General features: G+C 36.0%; 1 protein-coding gene and 1 pseudogene across 15 annotated transcripts in view; one reads left to right on the top strand and one right to left on the bottom strand.

Annotated features, from left to right (window-relative positions):
• Positions 1–20,559, bottom strand: part of CCDC7 (coiled-coil domain containing 7) — a 481,360-nt gene that overhangs the window by 264,536 nt on the left and 196,265 nt on the right. For 14 of the 15 annotated variants that reach the window (XM_035729112.1, XM_035729118.1, XM_035729115.1 and 11 more), the window contains 2 exons: positions 19,945–20,239; positions 18,789–18,861 (listed from right to left, as the gene is read on the bottom strand). In XM_035729112.1, coding sequence (XP_035585005.1) covers positions 18,789–18,861; positions 19,945–20,239 — 368 coding nt within the window. Of the gene's footprint in view, positions 1–18,788; positions 18,862–19,944; positions 20,240–20,559 lie in introns of those variants that run through there. The other variant, XM_035729120.1, reaches the window with a different exon arrangement.
• On the top strand, positions 5,913–6,441 carry LOC113922123 (annotated as a pseudogene).

A 20,559-nucleotide genomic window follows, 5' to 3' on the forward strand; every position in this document is an offset into this window, starting at 1 on the left:
AGAGGCAGCACAGCAGGACCCCTCCCCCAGAAGACAGATTGGAAGAACTGGTGGAATAAAACTTTATGGATCCCACAAGACTGTAAAACTCTAGCACCAGGGGAAAATAGTATATTGAGCTACAGGTGTTTTCTCAAGACTTTTATCTTTCAGTCTGAAATGTTCCATTTCTTTTCTTTTTTTTTTTTTTACCTTTTTCCCATTTCAACTAGATTATTTTACCAATTTATGTTTTTAAATCACTTTTTAACTTTTACTTTTTACATCTACATTTTATAGATATATGCTTCAGTTTAGTCCTTTTTTCACTCTATTCAATTATATATATGTGTGTGTGTGTGTATATATATATATATATATATATATATGTATATATATATATATATATATAAGTTTTGCTTTCTTTGCAATTTTGAGATGTAGTGTATTCTAAAAGAGAGACCAAAATTCAATCAGGAACAGGTGGATCACCCTGCATTGGCCACCCTGTGATATTATTATAGTCTCTCTTCCCCTCCCCACTTTTTATTGCTTTGTTTCATTGTAGTTTTGTTTGCTTTTCTGTGGTGGCTTCCAACCACTCGGATTTTTCTAAGGTGTATTTTGCTTGGGTTGTGGTTGATATTTTGGACTCTTCTCATTTGCTTACCCATTCTTCTCTGAGCAAAATGACTAGAAGGAGAAATTCATAACAAAAGAAAGAACCAAAGGCAATGCTTTTTGCCACAGAGCTTAATAGATATGGATATAAATAAGATGTCAGAGATGGAATTCAGGATTGCAATTATAAAGTTAATAGCTAGGCTTGAAAAAAGCATAAATGACAATACAGAATCTCTAAGGGTGGAAATGAGATCGAATCAGGCCAAACTTAAAAATGCTATGAATGAGATACAGTCTAAATTGGATGCTCTAACAGCTCTAACAGCTGGGGTAAATGAGGAAAAAGAGAAAATAAGTGATCTAGAGGACAAGCTGATGGAAAAGAAGGAAGCTGAGTAAAAGAGAGAAAGACAACTAATAGCCCTTGAAGAAACGTGTCTAGCAATGATGACATGAAACAAACCAATGTCAGAATTATAGGGTACACCAGGGGGTGGAGAGAGACAGGGCCAGAAGGTACATTTGAGCAAATCATAGCTGAGAACTTCCCTAACCTGGGGAAGGAAACAACAGTCATGTCCAAGAGACAGAGAGGAACCCTTCCAAAATCAATAAAAATAGGTCAAGACCCTGACATATAATGGTGAAGCTTGCAAATCTTAGATAAAAAGAAGCTATCCTGAGAGCAGCTAGGGAGAGTAGGTTCCTTACGTATGTACAGAGGGACAAACATCAGAATAGCCTCAGACCTATCCCCAGAAACCTGGCAGGCCAGAAAGGACTGGAAAGACATATTCAGGGTACTAAATTAAAAGAACATGCAGCCAAGAATACTTTATCCAGTAAGGCTGTCATTCAGAATGGAAGAAGAGATAAAGAGCTTCGAAGACAGACAGAAACTGAAAGAATATATGACCACCAAGCCAGCCCTGCAAGAAATAATAAGGGGGGTACTGTAAGCAAAGAGAGACCCCAAGAGTCACATAGACCAGAAAGAAACAGAGACAATCTATAGAAACACGGACTTTACAGGTAATACAATGGCACCAAATTCATATCTTTCAATAGTTACTCCAAATGTAAATGGGCTAAATGCTCCAACCAAAACACACAGGGTATCAGATTGGATAAAAAAGCAAGAACCACCCATACGCTGTCTATAAGAGACTCATTTTTTACCTAAAGACACCTCCAGACTGAAAGTGAGGGGGTAGAGAACAATTTACCATACTAATGGACCTCAAACGAAAGCTGGGGTAGGAATCCTCATATCAGACAAATTAGATTTTAAACCAAAGACTGTATAAGAGATGTAGATGGATACTATATCATACTTAAAGGGTCTATCCAACAAGAAGATCTAAAAATTTTAAATATCTATGTCTCCAACATGGAAGCAGCCAACTACATAAACCAATGAATAACCAAAGTAAAGAAACATATTGATAATAATATATTAATACATTAACATTAGGGGACTTCAACACCCCACCCACACCAATAGACAGATCATCTAAGCAGAATATCAACAAAGAAACAAAGGCTTTGAAGGACACACTGGACCAAATGGACTTCACAGATATATAGAACATTCCATTCTAAAACAACAGAATATTCATTCTTCTTGAGTGCATATGGGAACTTTCTCCAGAATAGACCAAATACTGAGTCACAAATTAGGCCTGAAATGATACCAAAACATTGAGATTATTCACTACATAGACAACAGTCCTTTGAAACTGGAACTCAATCAGAAGAGGAAATTTGGAAGGAAAACAAACACTTGGAAGTTAAAGACCATCCTACTAAAGAATGAATGGGTCACCTAGGAAATTAAAGAACTTAAAAAAAAAATTCATGGAAATGAATGAGAATGAAAACACATCAGTCCAAAACCTGTGGGATACTGCAAAGGCAGTTCTAAGGGGGGAAATACATAGCCATCCAAGCCTCTCTCAAAAAATTAGAAAAATCCCCAAAGCACAAGCTAACTTTACACCTAAAGGAGCTGGAGAAAAAACAGCAAATAAGGACTAAACCAAGCAGGAGAAGAGAAATAATAAAGATTAGAGCAGAAATCAATGAGATAGAAACAAACAGTAGAACAGATCAACGAATCTAGAAGCTGGTTCTTTAAAGGAATTAATAAGATTGATAAACCTGTGTCCAGACTTATCCAAAAGAAAAGGGAAAGGACCCCAAATCACCAAGGAAATGTTGAAAGAGAAAAACAAAGTTGGGAGCATCACGCTGCCTGATTTCAAGCTATACTACAAAGCTGTGACCACCAAGACACCATGGTACTGGCACAAAAACAGACATATAGACCAGTGGAACAGAAGAGAGCCCAGATATGAACCCTCAACTCTATGATCAACTAATCTTCGACAAAGCAGGAAAGACGATCCAATGGAAAAAGGACAATCTCTTAAATAAATGGTGTTGGGAAAATTGGTCAGCCACATGCAGAAGAATGAAACTGGATCATTCTCTTACACCATACACAAAGATAAACTGAAAATGGATGAATGACCTCAATGTGAGACAGGAATCCATCAAAATCCTAGAGGAGAACACAGGCAGTAACCTCTTCGACCTCAGCTGCAGTAACGTCTTACAAGACACGTCTCTCAAGGCAAGGGCAACAAAATCAAAAATGAACTCTTGGGACTTCATCAAGGTAAAAAGATTCTTCATAGCAAAGAAAACAATCAACAAAACTAAAAGGCAACCTACAGAATGGGAGAAGATATTTGCAAATGAAACAACAGACAAAAGGCTGGTATCCAAGTTCTATAAAGAACGTCTCAAATTCAACACCCAAAAAACAAATATTCCAGTCAAGAAATGGGCAGAAGACATGAACAGACACTTCTCCAAAGAAGACATACAAATGACCAACAGACATGAAAAAATGCTCCATATCACTTGGCCTCAGGGAAATACAAATCAAAACCACAATGAGATACCACCTTACACCAGTCAGAATGGCTAAAATTAACAAGACAGGGAACAATAAATGTTGACAAGAATGTGGAGAAAGGGGAACCCTTTTACACTGTTAGTGGGAATGCAAGTTGGTACAGCCACTTTGGAAAACAGTGTGGGGTTCCTCAAAAAATTAAAAATAGAGTTACCCTATGACCCAGCAATTGCACTACTGGGTATTTACCCCAAAGACACAGATGTAGTGAAAAGAAGCAGCACATGCACCCCAATGGTCATAGCAGCAATATCCACAATAGCCAAATTGTGGAAGGACCCAAGATGCCCTTCAACAGATGAATGAATAAAGATGTGGTTCATATATACAATGGAATATTATTCAGTCATCAGAAAGGGTGAATACTTACCATTTACATTGACTGTGATGAAACTGGAGGGTATTATGCTAAGTGAAATAAGTCAATTGGAGAAAGACAATTATCATATTGTTTCACTCATATGTAGAATATAAGAAACAATGCAGAGGACCACAAGGGAAGGGAGGGAAAACTGAATGGGAAGAAATCAGAGAAGAAGACAAACCATGAGAGATTCTTAAGTATGGGAAACAAACTGAGGGTTGATGAAGGGGAGGGGGGGTGTGGGATGGGGTAACTGGGTGATTGGCATTAAGGAGGGCACATGATGTGATAAGCACTGGGTGTTGCACATAGCTGATGAATCATTGAACACTACATCAAAAAATGTAGATATACTATATGTTGGCTAATGGAATTTAAATAATAAAAAAAGGTACTCAACATCATCCGAGATATGAAAATCAAACCACAACAAGATATTACCTTTTAGAATGCACTTTGTCAAGAGGATAAGATGTAAGTGTTGGCAAAGATGTGGAGAAAGACAACACTTCTACACTGTTGATAGGAATGGAAACTGGTACAGTCATTATGGAGAATAGTATGCAAGGTCCTCAAAAAATTAAAAATAGAACTACCATATGATCCAGCATTCCCATTCCTGGACATTAATCCAAAGTGATTGAAATAAGTATTTCAAAAAGACATCTTCACACCCATGGTCACTCCAGCATATTCACAATAGCGAAGACATGGAAACAACCCAAGTGTCCCTCAGTAGATAAAGTAGATGTAGTATAGGCATACAGTGGAATATTCGATCATTGGAAAGAAGGATATCTTGTCATCTGTGACAACCTGGATGAGTTTGGAGTCAGAATGGCAAGTGAAATAAGCCAGACAGAGAAAGACAAATACTGTATGGTTTTACTTACATGTAGAAGTTTTTTAAAAAGTCAAACTCATAAAAACAGAGATAAGAAGATAAGGGAATAGAAGAAAAGATAATGGTAGTTACTAGACAGTGAGGGGCACTTGAGGTCCCCTGGCTGTATGGGACACTACCAAAGAGAATCAGTTCTTTCTTATAGTATACATAGTAGTGAGGAAGGAGGTCCATGATGACAAAAAGGGAGAGATCACAAGAGTGGCAGAAAGGATTCTCAGAGGGCATAAAATGGATTCAATTCCCACTGATGCATTGTAAACTCCATCTGAAAGCCCACACATGAGCTGCTGGAAACCAGTGGGACTTAAGGCCTAGAATTTTAAAAATCAGTAGGCTGGGCTCTAGGAGAGCTTGGAGGGCAACTAGAGGCTGAGTCCCACCTTTAAATATCCAGCTTAGCAAACAGCCCATGGACATACAGCTTGGTAGCAACAGTTTGAAAGGTACCAAGAGCTTATGGGAGGGAGAGTTACTGATCTCAGAGTTTGCTGAGGGACTTCTCTGGGAACAAAGGAGCTGGCAGGTGCCATTTTCCCCATCCCCGCCTCCTAGCATAAACACACTGCCACCTGTGAGAACCAGCACTGCAGGCATTCACTACTTAACTTTTCTTACACCAAGCCCCACCCCCTCCAGCCAGGCTATTATTCAGAATAGAAGAAGAGAGAGAGTTTCTCAGACAAACAAAAACTAAAGGAGTTCATGACCACTAAACCAGCCCTACAAGAAATATTAAAGAGGACTCTTTGAGTGAAAAGGAAAGACCATATGTAAGTCATAAAAGTAGAAAAGTAGAAAACAAAATCTGTTAAAATAAGCTTTCTGTAAAAAAAAAAAAATCAGTCAAGAGGTTAACAAAATAATGTAAAATATAACCCCATATATCTAAAATGTGGGTGGAAGAGGAGTAAACAATGGGTTCAAACTTATGTGGCCATCAACTTAATATAGACGGCTACATACAGAAGATGTTCTAACCACTAGTCAAAAACCACTAATAGTTCTGTTTCTAGCCACTGAGTCATGCAGATTCAGTGTTGCAACCCAGTGGGAAAATGCAGTCTTTGATTGAAAAAGGGACCCACATAACATTTGAGATGATAGCGAAATACATTTGGGAAAATCTTCAGCTACTGGTCAACAGGCCCAATGGCAACTACTGTTTCAGCCACACAATGACTAGGGGTACTACATGAATGAGAAGATTCTGAAGTAGGCCACCAACATCTCTAGGGAAAAGCTGGTGTCACGGAATACCTCACTAAGACTCACAAGATCCAGTTGCACATCACAATTCTGGATTACCTTGCAGCCTATGCCAAGTATAAAGTGTGAATAAAGCCTGGAGCAGAGCAGTCCTTCCTGTAAGGGAAAAATGTGTTGAAATCTAGACCAGGTTGAATCATTGAAAATAATTTTCAGTACCAAGGAGAGGTGGTGTTCTCCATGACAGACATCCCTTTGAATTTTGGGGTGGCAGCAAAGTCTGCACAAGACTGCAGGAAAGTAGATTCCATGGTGATTCTGGTATTTCATCAAGCAGACATTGGGGAATATGTGTGGCATGAAGAGACACTGACTTAAAACAAAATCATTGTAAGGACTTATGCTATGTGGAAAGACCTTGCTTTGTTTCCTGTATCTGTGTATGCTCTAGCATAATGTTGAATTCTGTTAACAATGTAAATTCTTCAAGGACTTCTTAGTTTAATATATCTCTAGAAGGGATGAATGCAGGCTGGACTGTTATGCAGAAATGGCTCAAAAATGGCATTTTGGATCTTTGTGTTTGTGACTAAATAGAATACTGTGTTTTATATTTGAATCAGAGAGCTTTTGGTCTTGAGTAACAGGTTCTAAATCATTGGAACTCAGGACAAGAATAGCTTATTATTGATGTACTAAACCTTGGCTAATTGAATTTAAATAAAAAATAAAAATTTTTAAAAAGAATAGCTTACTGTTATCTGTAACAACACTGTTTTCCAAACTCATAATAAGAACACAATGGATTTCCTTCATTATTTATTAATCTGATGAAAATTACATATTGCCATATCAGAATGGTAGGCCATGTATGGGATTTTACAAGTGAAATTTGGTTAAAATAATAATAGCAGCAGGGACAGCTGGGTGGCTCAGCTGGTTAAATGTCTGACTCTTGATTTTAGTTCAGGTCATGATCTCAGGATCCTGAGATTGAGCCCTGCATAAGGCTCTGTATTCAGCCCAGAGTTGCTTGAGATCTCTCTCTCCCTCTCCTTTGGCCCCTCCCCTGCTCAGGCTAAATACATACATACATAAAATCTTTAAAAATAATAACAGCAACTTGTTCTGCTAATTTTCTATACAGTAGGTATTGTGTGGAAGAAAAACTCGGAGTCAAACCACAGTTCTAACACCTACCAGCTGTATGGCTTTATAGGAGTCATTAAACTTTAATAAGCTTGATTTTCTTCTTCTGTTTCAAAAAAAGCTTTAACCATCTATCTAAGGATGGTTTTTAGAATTAGAAATCATGTTTATAAAGCACTTAGCACTGTGCCTGGCAAATGATAGGTGTTAAATAAATGGTAGAATTATTTTTATATTGCATATACTAGGTATTTCTATTACTAAGAGTAGGATCTTATGAGTATGGTCTAATTATATATCTTGGTTCTTGAACTTTCTTTTATTTAGATGGTATGATCCCAGGCTAATGTTATTTTCATCATCTAGATTTCTTAAAATGTATCCCTCATGAACCTTTACTTACCTGACTGGACTAGACAGAAGGCACTAATCAGAGACCCTGAAATAAGCGCCTCTACCCTTTCCCATGACTGCCAAAATTATTTTTGGAATTATAAAAAATGTTTTTTAAAAATGAAAAAAAATTCCACTAAGTTTTAAAAAACTGCCTGTATTGTAAAAAAGTCTTTAATTAATATACTGCTTATTTTAAATCCAAAAAAGAACACTAATATATATGCAAAGAATAAAGAGAAGGGAACCCAAGTATATCATTAAAGTAAACCAGCAAACCATGAAAGAGAGCAAGAGAAGAAAGGATCAGAGAAAAACTACATAAACAACCACAAAATAACAATAAATACAAATACAAAATACAAATACAATGATTTTGAATGTAAATGGACCAAACGCACTAACCAAAAGACCCAGAGCGACAGAATGGATGAAAAAAAAAAAAAAAAAAAACAAGACCCAAATATATGCTGCCTACAAGAGACTCATTTTAGACCTAAAGATAATTGCAGATTGAAAGTGAGGGGATGGAAAAAAAAAATCTATCATGCAAATGTATGTCAAAAGAATGCTCGAGTTGCAATATTTATATCAGACAAAATAGACTTTAAAATAAAGACTATAACAAGAGACAAAAAAAAGACACTAATTACAAAAGGAACAATCCAACAAGAAGATCTAACAATTGTAAATATTTACACCCTCAACATAGGAGCATCCAAATACATAAAACAGTTAATAACAAACATAAAGGAACTAATAATAATAATATAATAATAGTAGGGGATTTTAAGCCCCCACTTATATTGATGGACAGATCATCTAAACAGAAAATAAAAAAGGAAGCAATGGCTTTGTTCTTTCTTGTTTTTTTTTTAAATTATATTATGTTAATCTAAACAGAAAATCAAAAAGGAAGCAATGGCTTTGAATGACACATTGGACTAACTGGACTTAAGAGACAGCAGCATTATCTACAATAGTCAAACTATGGAAACAGTCCAAGTGTCCATCAACTGATAAATGGATAAAGAAAATGTAATATATGTGTATACACACACACACACACACACACACACACACACACACACACGGAATATTATTCAGCCATAAAAAAGAATGAAATCTTGCCATTTCAAGGACATCGATAGATCTAGAGAGTATTATGCTAAGCAAAATAAATCCGAGAAAGAAAGACAAATACCATATGACTTCACTCACATGTGGAATTTAAGAAACAAAACAAACAAGCAAAGGGGAAAAGAGAGCAAGAGGAAAACCAAGAAAAAGACTCTTACCTATAGAGGGCAAACATGGTTACCAGAGGGCAGTGGGCAGGTGAATAGGTGATAGGGATTAAGGAGAGCACTTGTGATAAACACTTGATGATGTATGAATCACTATATTGTACATCTGAAACTAATATTATACTGTAAGTTAACTAACTGGAATTTTAAAACGTTTAGGAATCATAAGGAAAATACATATATGTACTGTACTGCATTTATCAAAAAAATCTGCATAATATTAGACCCATGCTGTTCAAGGGTCAACTGTTTAAGAAATTAGGAAGATAACAAACAAATGATCTAATATTGCACCTCAAAGAACTAGAACAAATTAAGCCCAAACACAGCTGAAGTAAGGAAATAATAAAGGTAAGAATGAAAATAGATGAAATAGAGACCAGAGAAACAATAGAAGAAATCTACAGTTTTTTCCAAAACATAAACAATATTGACAAACCTTTAGCAAGACTAATTAAGAAAAAAAAGATTAATAAATAAAATCAGAAATGAAAGAGGAGGAATTACAACTGACAGTACCAAAATCCATAGGATCATAAGAGACTACTATGAACAATCATAAGCCAACAAATTAGATATCTAGAAGAAATGAATAAGTTCCTAGAATTATACAACCGATCAAGACTGAAGCAGGAAGAGACAGAAGATCTGAGAGACCAATAAAAAGTAAGGATATTAAAATAGTAATCAAAAACCTCCCAACACAGAAAACCCCACAACCAGATGGTTTAAGTGGTGAATTATATAAAACATTTAAAGAAAAACTAATGCCAATCATTCTCAGAAATTTAAGAAGGAAGGAACATTTCCCAACTCATTGTAGGAGTCTAGTATTACCTGATTCCAAATGCCAGATATGGACAGTACAAGAAAACTACAGACTAATTTTCCTGACGAGTATAGATGCAAAAACTGACAACAAAATATTAGCAAACCAAATTCAAGAACTCATTAAAAGGATCAGGACACTGTGACCAAGTGCAATTTATCCCTGGGATGCAGGGATAGTTCATCATACATAAATCAATTATTGTGATATATCACAATTCATTTAATAGAATGAAAAATAAAAATCATATGATCACCTTAATAGATGCAGAAAAAGCATTTGGCAAAATACAACTTTCTTTTACGATAAAAACTTTCAATGGCTTAGGCATAGAAGCTTGGGTATAGAAGGCACATAAGTCACATATGACAAACCCATAGCTAACATTATACTCAATGAAGAAAAATGTAAAGCTTTTCCTCTAAGATCAGGAACAATACAAGTGTACCAATATTCAGTACAGTACTGGAAGTCCTAGCTGGAGCAATCAGGCAAGAAAAAGAAATAAAAGGCATCCAAATAGGAAAGAATTAAAATTTTCATTATTTGCAGATGGTAAAATTTTGTACAGTTGACTTTTGAACAACATGGCTTGAACTGCATGGGTCCACTTATATGTAGATTTTTTTAATAAATGCAGTGATATAAATGTTATTTTCTCTTCCTTATGATTTTCCTAACATTTTCTTTTCTCTAGCTTGCTTTATTGTAAGAATGTAGTATATAATATATATAACATATAAAACATGTATTAATTGGCTGTTTATGTTATTGGTAAGGCTTCTGGTCAACAGTAGGCCATTAATAGTTAAGTTTTAGGGGAGTCAAAAGTTAGACACAGATTTTTGACTGAACAGTCAAACAGACCCTTCATTGTTTAAGGGTCAATTGTATATTGAAAATCCCCAAAACTAAAAACTGTGGAATATGATCAATAAATTTAGTAAAGCTGCAGGATATAAGATCAATACACAGAAGTAAGTTGTAGTTCTGCATGCTAATAGTGAAATACCTGAAAAAGAAATAAAGTAAAATATCCTATTTACAATGCATTGAAAATCATAAAACAGCTAGGAGAAGATTGAACAGAGGAAGTAAAAAATATGTACAATTAAAACTACAAGAAGTTGTTGAAAGAAATTGAAGAAGATACAAACAAATGGAAGGAAATCCATGTTTATGAATCGGAAGAGTCAATATTGTTTAAATGTCCATGCTATCCAGAACTATCTATAGATTCAATGCAATATTTATCAAAATTCCAATGTAATTTTTCATAGGAATAGATACAACAATTTGTATGGAACAACAAAAGAACTCCAATAACAAAACAATCATGAGAAAGAAGAGGCATCACACTTCCTGATTCAAACTATACTACAAAACTATAGTAAATAAAACAGTATGGTCTTGCATAAAAATAAGCATAGGCCAATGGAATAGAAAACACAGAATTAAACCTCTGCATATATGGCCCTCTAATATTTGACAAGGGAGACAAGAACATCCAATGCGGAAATGATTGTCTCTTCAACAAATGGTGCTAGGAAAACCAGATAACCACATGCAAACAAAATGAAATCATACCCCTGACTTACACATCTCACAAAAATTAACTCAAAATGGATCAAAGATTTAAACATAAGATCTGATACTAAAAAACTCCTAAAAGAAAACAGGAATATATGAGCTCCTCAACATTGGTCTGACAATGATTTTTTTGAGTTTGACATCAACAGCACAAGCAACAGAAGAAAAAATCAGTAAGTGGGACATCAAACTTAAAAGCTTCTACACTGCAAAAGAAACAATTAACATAAGTGACATCACCAAGATGGCGACATAGGTCACTCTTGACTTTGCTGTCCCTCATAAGAAGGACAAATAATTATTCACAGACAGACACCAGTGAGAAAATCCTAAAACATGGGGATGAGGCTAAAGCATTACAGAGACCAAGACAGACCACTTAGAAGAATAAGAGAAGGGGTTACACACTGACCACAATGCCCCTCCCTCAGGCCAGTGCAACATCACACTGAGAGGTGTCTTCTAAGCTTATCATTCCTCCTTTGGGGGAAAAAAAGAAGAACCCAGGGTGGATATCGAGCTCACTAGCATTGTGAGTTATTTATTAGGAATCCCCAGTGCAGTCTCACATCATGAGGATTTCAAGGGAATATGCAGGGTTTGACCACTGGGAATCTGATTGTGATGGGGAAGTGAAGAGGGACTTGTAGCAACCAGCTCTCAGATCTAGGCAGACTGATTTCCTACTTCAGTGCCCAAGTTGTAGGCCCAACCAGCAGTTTTGATAATCTGCACAGCCCAGAAACACTCAAGCGGAGAGTCCAACAGGTAGATCTGATAGTTTGCAGAGCAAAGCAAGTGGTCCTATTTAGCCAGGGAAATTGCAGAATGGGTTAGCATGAGCCAAGATCACAAAGAGCCTTTCTGGCCATGAAGCTGGTTCTCCCTGTGCCTGTGCAGGGAAAATAATTTGTCGCCCTGCCCACCGCTGAATACAGCCTTAAGTCCAACCTAACCATACCACATGGAAAGCCATGTAGCTCATCCAACAGCCCTGCTTATAGTGGCACTCGAACAGAGAGTACACCCCATGGCTTTTCCTGTCTACAGAGCAAGGCCAGTGGTCCTGTCTCACCAGTGAATTCAGTGCAGTCTTGGCTGATTCAGGTCCCCAAACAAAATACAGTAATAGAGGAAATGAGGGGGAATGGTTTAAGGCATACAGAAAACAAATCTAAACTTGACAATTTCTCCCTTAATAGTAATTAATGAATTAAACTATCCAATCAAAAGACAGGTAGCAGCAGAATAGGTTAAAAAAAAAACTGCATAGGGATGTCCACTCTCACCACTGCTATTCAACATAGTATTAGAAGTCCTAGCCACAGCAATCAGACAACAAAAAGAAATCAAAGGCATCCAAATCGGCAAAGAGGAAGTCAAACTCTCACTCTTTGCAGATGATAGGATACTTTATGTGGAAAACCCAAAAGACTCCACCCCAAAACTGCTAGAACTCACACGGCAATTCAGTCAAGTAGCAGGCTATAAAATCAATGCACAGAAATCAGTGGCATTCCTATACACCAACAACAAGACAGAAGAGAGACAAATCAAGGAGTCGATCCCATTCACAATTGCACCCAAAACCATAAGATACCTAGGAATAAATTTAACCAAAGAGGCAAAGGATCTGTACTCAGAAAACTATAAAATACTCAGGAAAGAAATTGAAGAAGACACAAAGAAATGGAAAAACGTTCCATGCTCATGGATTGGAAGAACAAACATTGTCAAGATGTCAATGCTACCTAGAGCAATCTATACATTCAATGCAATCCCCATCAAAATACCATCCACTTTTTTCAAAGAAATGGAACAAATAATCCTAAAATATTTATGGAACCAGAAGAGACCCCGAATAGCCAGAGGAATATTGAAAAAGAAAAGCAAAGCTGGCGGCATCACAATTCCGGACTTCCAGCTCTATTACAAAGCTGTCATCATCAAGACAGTATGGTACTGGCACAAAAACAGACACATAAATCAATGGAACAGAATCGAGAGCCCAGAAATGGACCCTCAACTCTATGGTCAACTTATCTTTGACAAAGCAGGAAAGAATGTCCAGTGGAAAAAAGACAGTCTCTTCAACAAATGGTGTTGGGAAAATTGGACAGCCACATGCAGAAGAATGAAACTGGACCATTTCCTTACACCACACACAAAAATAGACTCCAAATGGTTGAAAGACCTAAACGTGAGACAGGAGTCCATCCAAATGCTAAAAGAGAACACAGGTAGCAACCTCTTCGACCTCAGCCGCAGCAACTTCTTCCTAGAAACATCACCAAAGGCACAGGAAGCCAGGGCAAAAATGAACTATTGGGATTTCATCAAGATAAAAAGCTTTTGCACAGCAAAAGAAACAGTCCACAAAACCAAAACACAACCGACAGAATGGGAGAAAATATTTGCAAATGACATATCAGATAAAGGGCTAGTATCCAAAATCTATAAAGAACTTATCAAACTCAACACCCAAAGAACAAATAATCCAATCAAGAAATAGGCAGAAGACATGAACAGACATTTTTCCAAAGAAGACATCCAAATGGCCAACAGGCACATGAAAAAGTGCTCAACACCGCTCGGCATCAGGGAAATCCAAATCAAAACCTCAATGAGATACCATCTCACACCCGTCAGAATGGCTAAAATGAACAAGTCAGGGAACGACAGATGTTGGCGGGGATGTGGAGAAAGGGGAACCCTCCTACACTGTTGGTGGGAATGCAAGCTGGTGCAACCCCTCTGGAAAACAGTATGGAGGTTCCTCAAACAGTTGAAATTAGAGCTACCATTCGATCCAGCAATTGCACTTCTGGGTATTTACCCCAAAGATACAAATGTAGGGACCCGAAGGGGTACGTGCACCCCAATGTTTATAGCAGCAATGTCCACAATAGCCAAACTGTGGAAAGAGCCAAGATGTCCATCGACAGATGAATGGATAAAGAAGAGGTGGTATATATACACAATGGAATATTATGCAGCCATCAAAAGGAATGAGATCTTGCCATTTGCAACGACGTGGATGGAAATGGAGGGTGTTATGCTGAGTGAAATAAGTCAATCAGAGAAAGACATGTATCATATGACCTCACTGATATGAGGAATTCTTAATCTCAGGAACAAACTGAGGGTTGCTGGAGTGGTCGGGGGTGGGAGGGATGGGGTGGCTGGGTGATGGACATTGGGGAAGATATGTGCTACGGTGAGCGCTGTGAATTGTGTAAGACTGTTGAATCACAGATCTGTACTTCTGAAACAAATAACGCAACATATGTTAAGAAAAAAGAAAAAGAAGATAGCAGGAGAGGAAGAATGAAGGGGAGTAAGTCAGAGGGGGAGACGAACCAGGAGAGATGATGGACTCTGAAAAACAAACCGAGGTTTCTGGAGGGGAGGAGGGTGGGGGGATGGGTTAGCCTGGTGATGGGTATTGAGGAGGGCACATTCTGCATGGAGCACTGGGTGTTATGAACAAACAATGAATCATGGAACAGTACACCAAAACAAATTATGTAATATATGGTGATTAACATAACAATAAAAAAATCTAAAAAAAAATCCTTAGGAAAAAAAAACTGCATAATCTCCTAGATGCTGTGTATATGAGGTTCATTTTACATGGAAAGACAAATAGACTGAAAGTGAAGGGATGGAACTCTATGTAAATAGTAACCAAGAGAGTGGAAGTGGTGTGATGATCAATTTTATGTGTTGACTTGGCTAAGAAATGCCCAGATACCTGGTAAAACATTATTTCTGAGGATGTCTGTGAAGGCATCTTCAGAAGAGATTAGCATTTGAATCAATAGCCTGAGATCACCCTCATCAGTGTGGGTGCACATCCTCCAAGATACTGAGGGCCTAAGTAGAACAAAAAGATGGAGAAAAGGTGAATTTTCTTTCTCAATTTGAACTGAGACATCCATCTTCTCCTGCCCTTGGACATTGGCACTCCTGGTTCTAGGGAGTCAGGCTGAGACTGGGACTTACACCATCTACAGCCTCCCAATTCTGAGGCCTTTGGGCTCAAACTGAATTACACCCCCAGTGTTCCTGGTTCTCCAGCTTGCAGATAGTGAATCATGGGACTCCTTGGCCTTCATAACTGCATGTGCCAATTATTACAATAAATCTCCTTTTATATATCTATATCAATATTTATATATATCCTATTTGTTCTATTTCTCTGGGGAATCCTAATATAGGTGGCTTTATTAATATCAAACAAGATAGACTTTAAGTCAAAAACTGTTGCAAGAGACAAAGAATCACATTATATATAGACAAAAGGGTCATTCATCAAGAATATGTAACAACTATGACCATATGCACACACAAAAAAGAACCCCAAAATATATGAAGCCAACAAGCAGATAAAAGATCCACAAATAAATATAGGACTTGAACATTATACACCAATTGGACATGACAAATGGCATTTATGAAACCCACAGCTAACATTCAACTCAATGGTGAAAGAATGAAACATTTCTCCCTAAGAACAGGAACAAGACAAAGATGTCTGTTTTTACCAGTACTATTCAACATTGTACTAGAATTTTGAGCAAGAGCAGTTAGAAAATAAAAAGAAATAAAAGGCATCCAAATTGGAAAAGGAGTAAAACTATCTTTATTCACAGATGACATGATCATATATTTAGAAAATCCCAAAGATTCCATACAGAAATATTAAAGTTAAATTCAGCAAAGTTTCAGGATTCAAGATCAGCATACAAAATCAGTTGTATTTCTAAACACCAGCAATGAGTAATTTGAAAATGAAATTAAAAAAAATTCCATCACAATATGTCAGAAAGAATAAAATACTTAGGAATAATATTGCCCAAGAATTATACACTGAAAACTATCAAATATTGTTATAATAAACTAAATAAGACCTAAATAAAATGGAAAGGTCTCCTGGTTTCATGAATTGGGGGACTTAATATTATTAAGATGACAGTACTTCCCAAGGTGATCTACAGATTCAGTGCATTCTCTATGAAAATCCCAAAAGCCTATTTGAAAAAATGAAAAAATTTGATCCTAAAATTCATAATTTGTTGCAGGAGGTCTAAAATAGCCAAAGTGGTATTGAAAAAGACAAAATTTAAGAATTCATACTTCCCCATTCCAAACTTACTACAAAGCTAAAGTAAATCAATGCAGTGTGATAATGACATGTGGATAAACATTTATACCAGTGGAATACAATTAAGAGCACAGAAATAAACACATACATGGGGTTGACTGGTGTTTGACTAGGGTGCCAATACAATTCAGTGGAAAAAGAAGAGCCTCTTCAACAAACAATGCAGGGATAAGTCAATTTCCACAGGCAAAAAAAAAAAATTAAGTTGTATGTATCACTACTTCACACCATATACAAAAATTAACTCAAAATGTATCAATGACTTAAATATAAGAGCTAAAACCATAAAGCTTTTAGAAGAAGGATAAATCTCTATTATCTTAGATTTGGCAATTGATTCTCAGATATTGACACCAAAAGCATAGCAACAAAATGAGAAACAGATAAATTGAGCTTCATAAAATTATTTTTATGCATCAAAGGACATTTTCAAGAAAGTGAAAAGATAACCTACCCAATGAGAGCAAATATTTGTAAACCATATATCTGACAAAAGGTTTAATATCCAGAATATATAAAGAACCTCTAAAACTCAGCAACAAAAAGACAAACAACCCAATTATAAATGGTGAAGGAGTTGAATAGATGTTTTTTTCCAAAGAAGATATACAAATGACCAATAAGCACATAAAAAAATGCTTAACATCTTTAGTAATTAGGGAAATGCAAATCAAAATCACAATGAGATATATTTCATACCTACTAGAATTATTACAATTAAAAGAGCAAGGAAAACAAGTGTTGGCAAGAATGTGTATCCTTCTACACTGCTGGTGGAAGTATAAAATGGTGCAACCACTGTGGAAAACAGTTGGGCAGTTACTCCAAAAGCTAAAATTAGAATTATCATATGATCCAGCAATTACATGCCTACCCAAAATAATTGAAAACAGATTTAAACTGCTACCCATACACCATGTTCATTGCAGCATTATTCACAATAGCCAAAAGACAGAAACAACACAAATGTGCATCAGCAGGTAAATGGATAAACAAAACGTGATACACATACACACACACACGCAACAGAATCTTATTCAGCCATTAGACAAGGAAGGAAGTTCTGACACATCATGGATGAAACTTAAAAACATCATGCTAAGTGAAATAGGCCAGCTACAAAAGGACAAATGTATAATTTCACTCATATGAGATATAATAGGCACGTTCAGAGAGATAGAAGTAAATTAGACATTACCAGGGGCTGGATAGGGGCAGGAATGGGAGTTACTGCTTAATGAATTTCTTTTTTAGGTGATGAAAAGTTGTGGAACTAGAGGTAGTGATGGTTGCCCAACATTGTGAATGTCATTCATGCCATTGAATTGTACACTTAAACGATGATTAAAATGGCAAATTTCATGTTATATATATTTTACCACAATAAAAATTTTAGTAGATTGATTAAACTCAGGCTAACTGCTGGTTAAAATTTGTAATAAACTTTGAATAAAAGAAAACATTCTGATCATAATAAGGAATACCTATCTCAGATAACCTGGTAACATAGGTTATAACAGCTATAAGCAGAGGAACTCTCAACTCAAAGCACAATAGAAGAGTAATTCTCCTGCACTCTACATCACAACCATTTAATTTTATTTTGAAAGTTCAAGCCAATGTTGTAAGATATGGGTTGATTATAAAAGTTATATATGTTGGAAGGGAAGAACAAATTTATCAGTTTTAATATAGATATCTAATATATATATTTTATATATATATATATATTCTTTTTTTAAGAGAGAGGGAACACGTTCAAGTTGGGGGTGGGGGGCAGGGGGAGAATCTTAATCAGGCTCCACCCCCCCAGCACAGAGCCCCATGCGGGGCTCGATCCCAGAACCCTGAGATCATGACCAGAGCTGAAATAGAGTCAGTCACTTAATCAACTGAGCCACCCAGGCACCCTGTTTTAAAATATATAAAACACCTAAAGAATCTAGCTAAAATATGAATTATTTATACCACAAATCATCTTTTTCCTGCTGTACCCTGATGAGTTTTTGGCATGATATGTTAAGAATTCATAATGCCAAAAACTATTATTTGGTTGAGGCAAAGCTATCACTGCCCTTTTACACAGATCTTAGTTGAAACAAACTCTGGGTAAAGCTAACTCACCAAATTAATTTTTACATACTGGTCAATAGATTTCCATATTATGTGATGACTGTCCAAGGAGTTATTTCCATATATAATAATGTTCTCCCTTCATTTATTTATAATTATACCATGGGAAGACACAATCATTCACATTTTTACCTTACAAAACAGAAAATAATTTTACCTTGAAATTCTCTTGCTTCTTGGTAAGTTTGTTTTTCAGTCTTACTTTGTAATTTCTCTTCTCCAACGGCAGCCTTAATGACAAAAACTATAATAAGTAATTTCAAATTATATGTCTTGGAACTCTAATTACCTTCTCTCAGAGCAAGAATTTTTATTCATTATCTACAATGTCATTGCATAAATGTTTTACTTTTATATCCCGAATGCATCAAATAAAAACATGAGAACAATTAATGGATCTGAAAGGCATTTGGGAACACTCATGTGGAGGGAACCCAAGCTATATTGTGATTCTCCTCATAAATAATTCTAAATAAATCATGTTAATAATGATTATGATTCTACTTTAGACTTACATTTTAGTCTGATTCAATCTCTAGACCAACTCAAATAGCTCATGAAATCCTTTTTAAGGTAACTTTAATAAATTCTATGATAAAAGTGTATTGTAGATATATGTCAAATATATATAGCCTTTTATTTTATTTATTTATTTGACAGAGAGAGACACAGTGAGAGAGAGAACACAAGCAGGAGGAGTGGGAAAGGGAGAAGCAGGCTTCCCGCAGAGCAGGGAGCCTGATGCGGGGCTCGATCCCAGGGCCCTGGGATCATGACCTGAGCCGAAGGCAGACGCTTAATGACTGAGCCACCCAGGCGCTCCTATATACAGCCTTTTTATCATTTCTTTTTTTCCCCAGCATTTTTGCTTTAAGAGTTTTTCTAATCAAATACTGTTTTAACAAAAGCAATTCTAATAATTTTCTAGGCCTTGTTTAAGGTATATAAAGTCATTTCAAAAGAACTTTGTTTTCACAATTACCTTACTATATAAAAATATTTTTTCTGGATGAACCTGAAATGAAAATTTCCCTATCTCAGCTAGGAATTGTATATATTTTATCATTAAAACTCAATCTAAGCCACAACTTCTTTGTCGATAGAGCTTAGAATTTTTTATGTTAAAATATCACTCTGATTCTCAAATATACCTTAAACATCCTAAATATAAAATAGATTATATTAAAAGGCAAGCTTTTTATTCCTTTTAAATAAGAAAATATTAATGAGTTTTAATTAACATTTACTTAAAATATTAAGGGAATCTAGCATTTCAAAGTGAACAGCTTTCAAATTATTGTACTATATCTTACCTCTGAGATATCACTACCCATTGGCTTTTTTCTGGTAAGAAAAGGATGTGAAATGAGTGACACTGTTGTTGTTCCATCCCCTTGAAGTGATGTTTTGACAGACAGTAAGTCTCCAATCTCTTCGTTTGATAATAGTCTTGTTAAGGATTTATCCTGGGTCTTTAATGGAAGTATATGGGGTAGGTCTTTATTAGCTGAAACTTCATTTGAACTCCTTAAAAAAGCTGATCCATCTTGAGACTGTAGGATCTGTGAAAGATCTGGAAGAGCAGAGCTAGCTCTTTTCTTCTCTGAGCTTTAGAATTACAAAACATCTGGTATTAGATTACGTGAAGAAAATGTTTTATTTGTAATTGAAGAATCATTTTCATAATCTATAAGAATATTAAATAAGCAACCATAATTATTCATTACTTAATGGTAATACAAATATGAAGTTGCTGCTAGATAACAAGTCAGAGATAATATATCTTTTGGGATTTAAAATAGATATACAGAATTAAGTAACATTTAAAATACTTAACATAAGAGCTATTCAAGATCATAACAGGCAAGAACAAAAAATATTTGGTCAGGCAAAGTAGAGCACAAGATGTTTTAGAGGATGCCCTTTAG

The sequence above is a fragment of the Zalophus californianus genome, chromosome 9 (assembly GCF_009762305.2).
Source record: "Zalophus californianus isolate mZalCal1 chromosome 9, mZalCal1.pri.v2, whole genome shotgun sequence".
NCBI lineage: Eukaryota > Metazoa > Chordata > Mammalia > Carnivora > Otariidae > Zalophus > Zalophus californianus.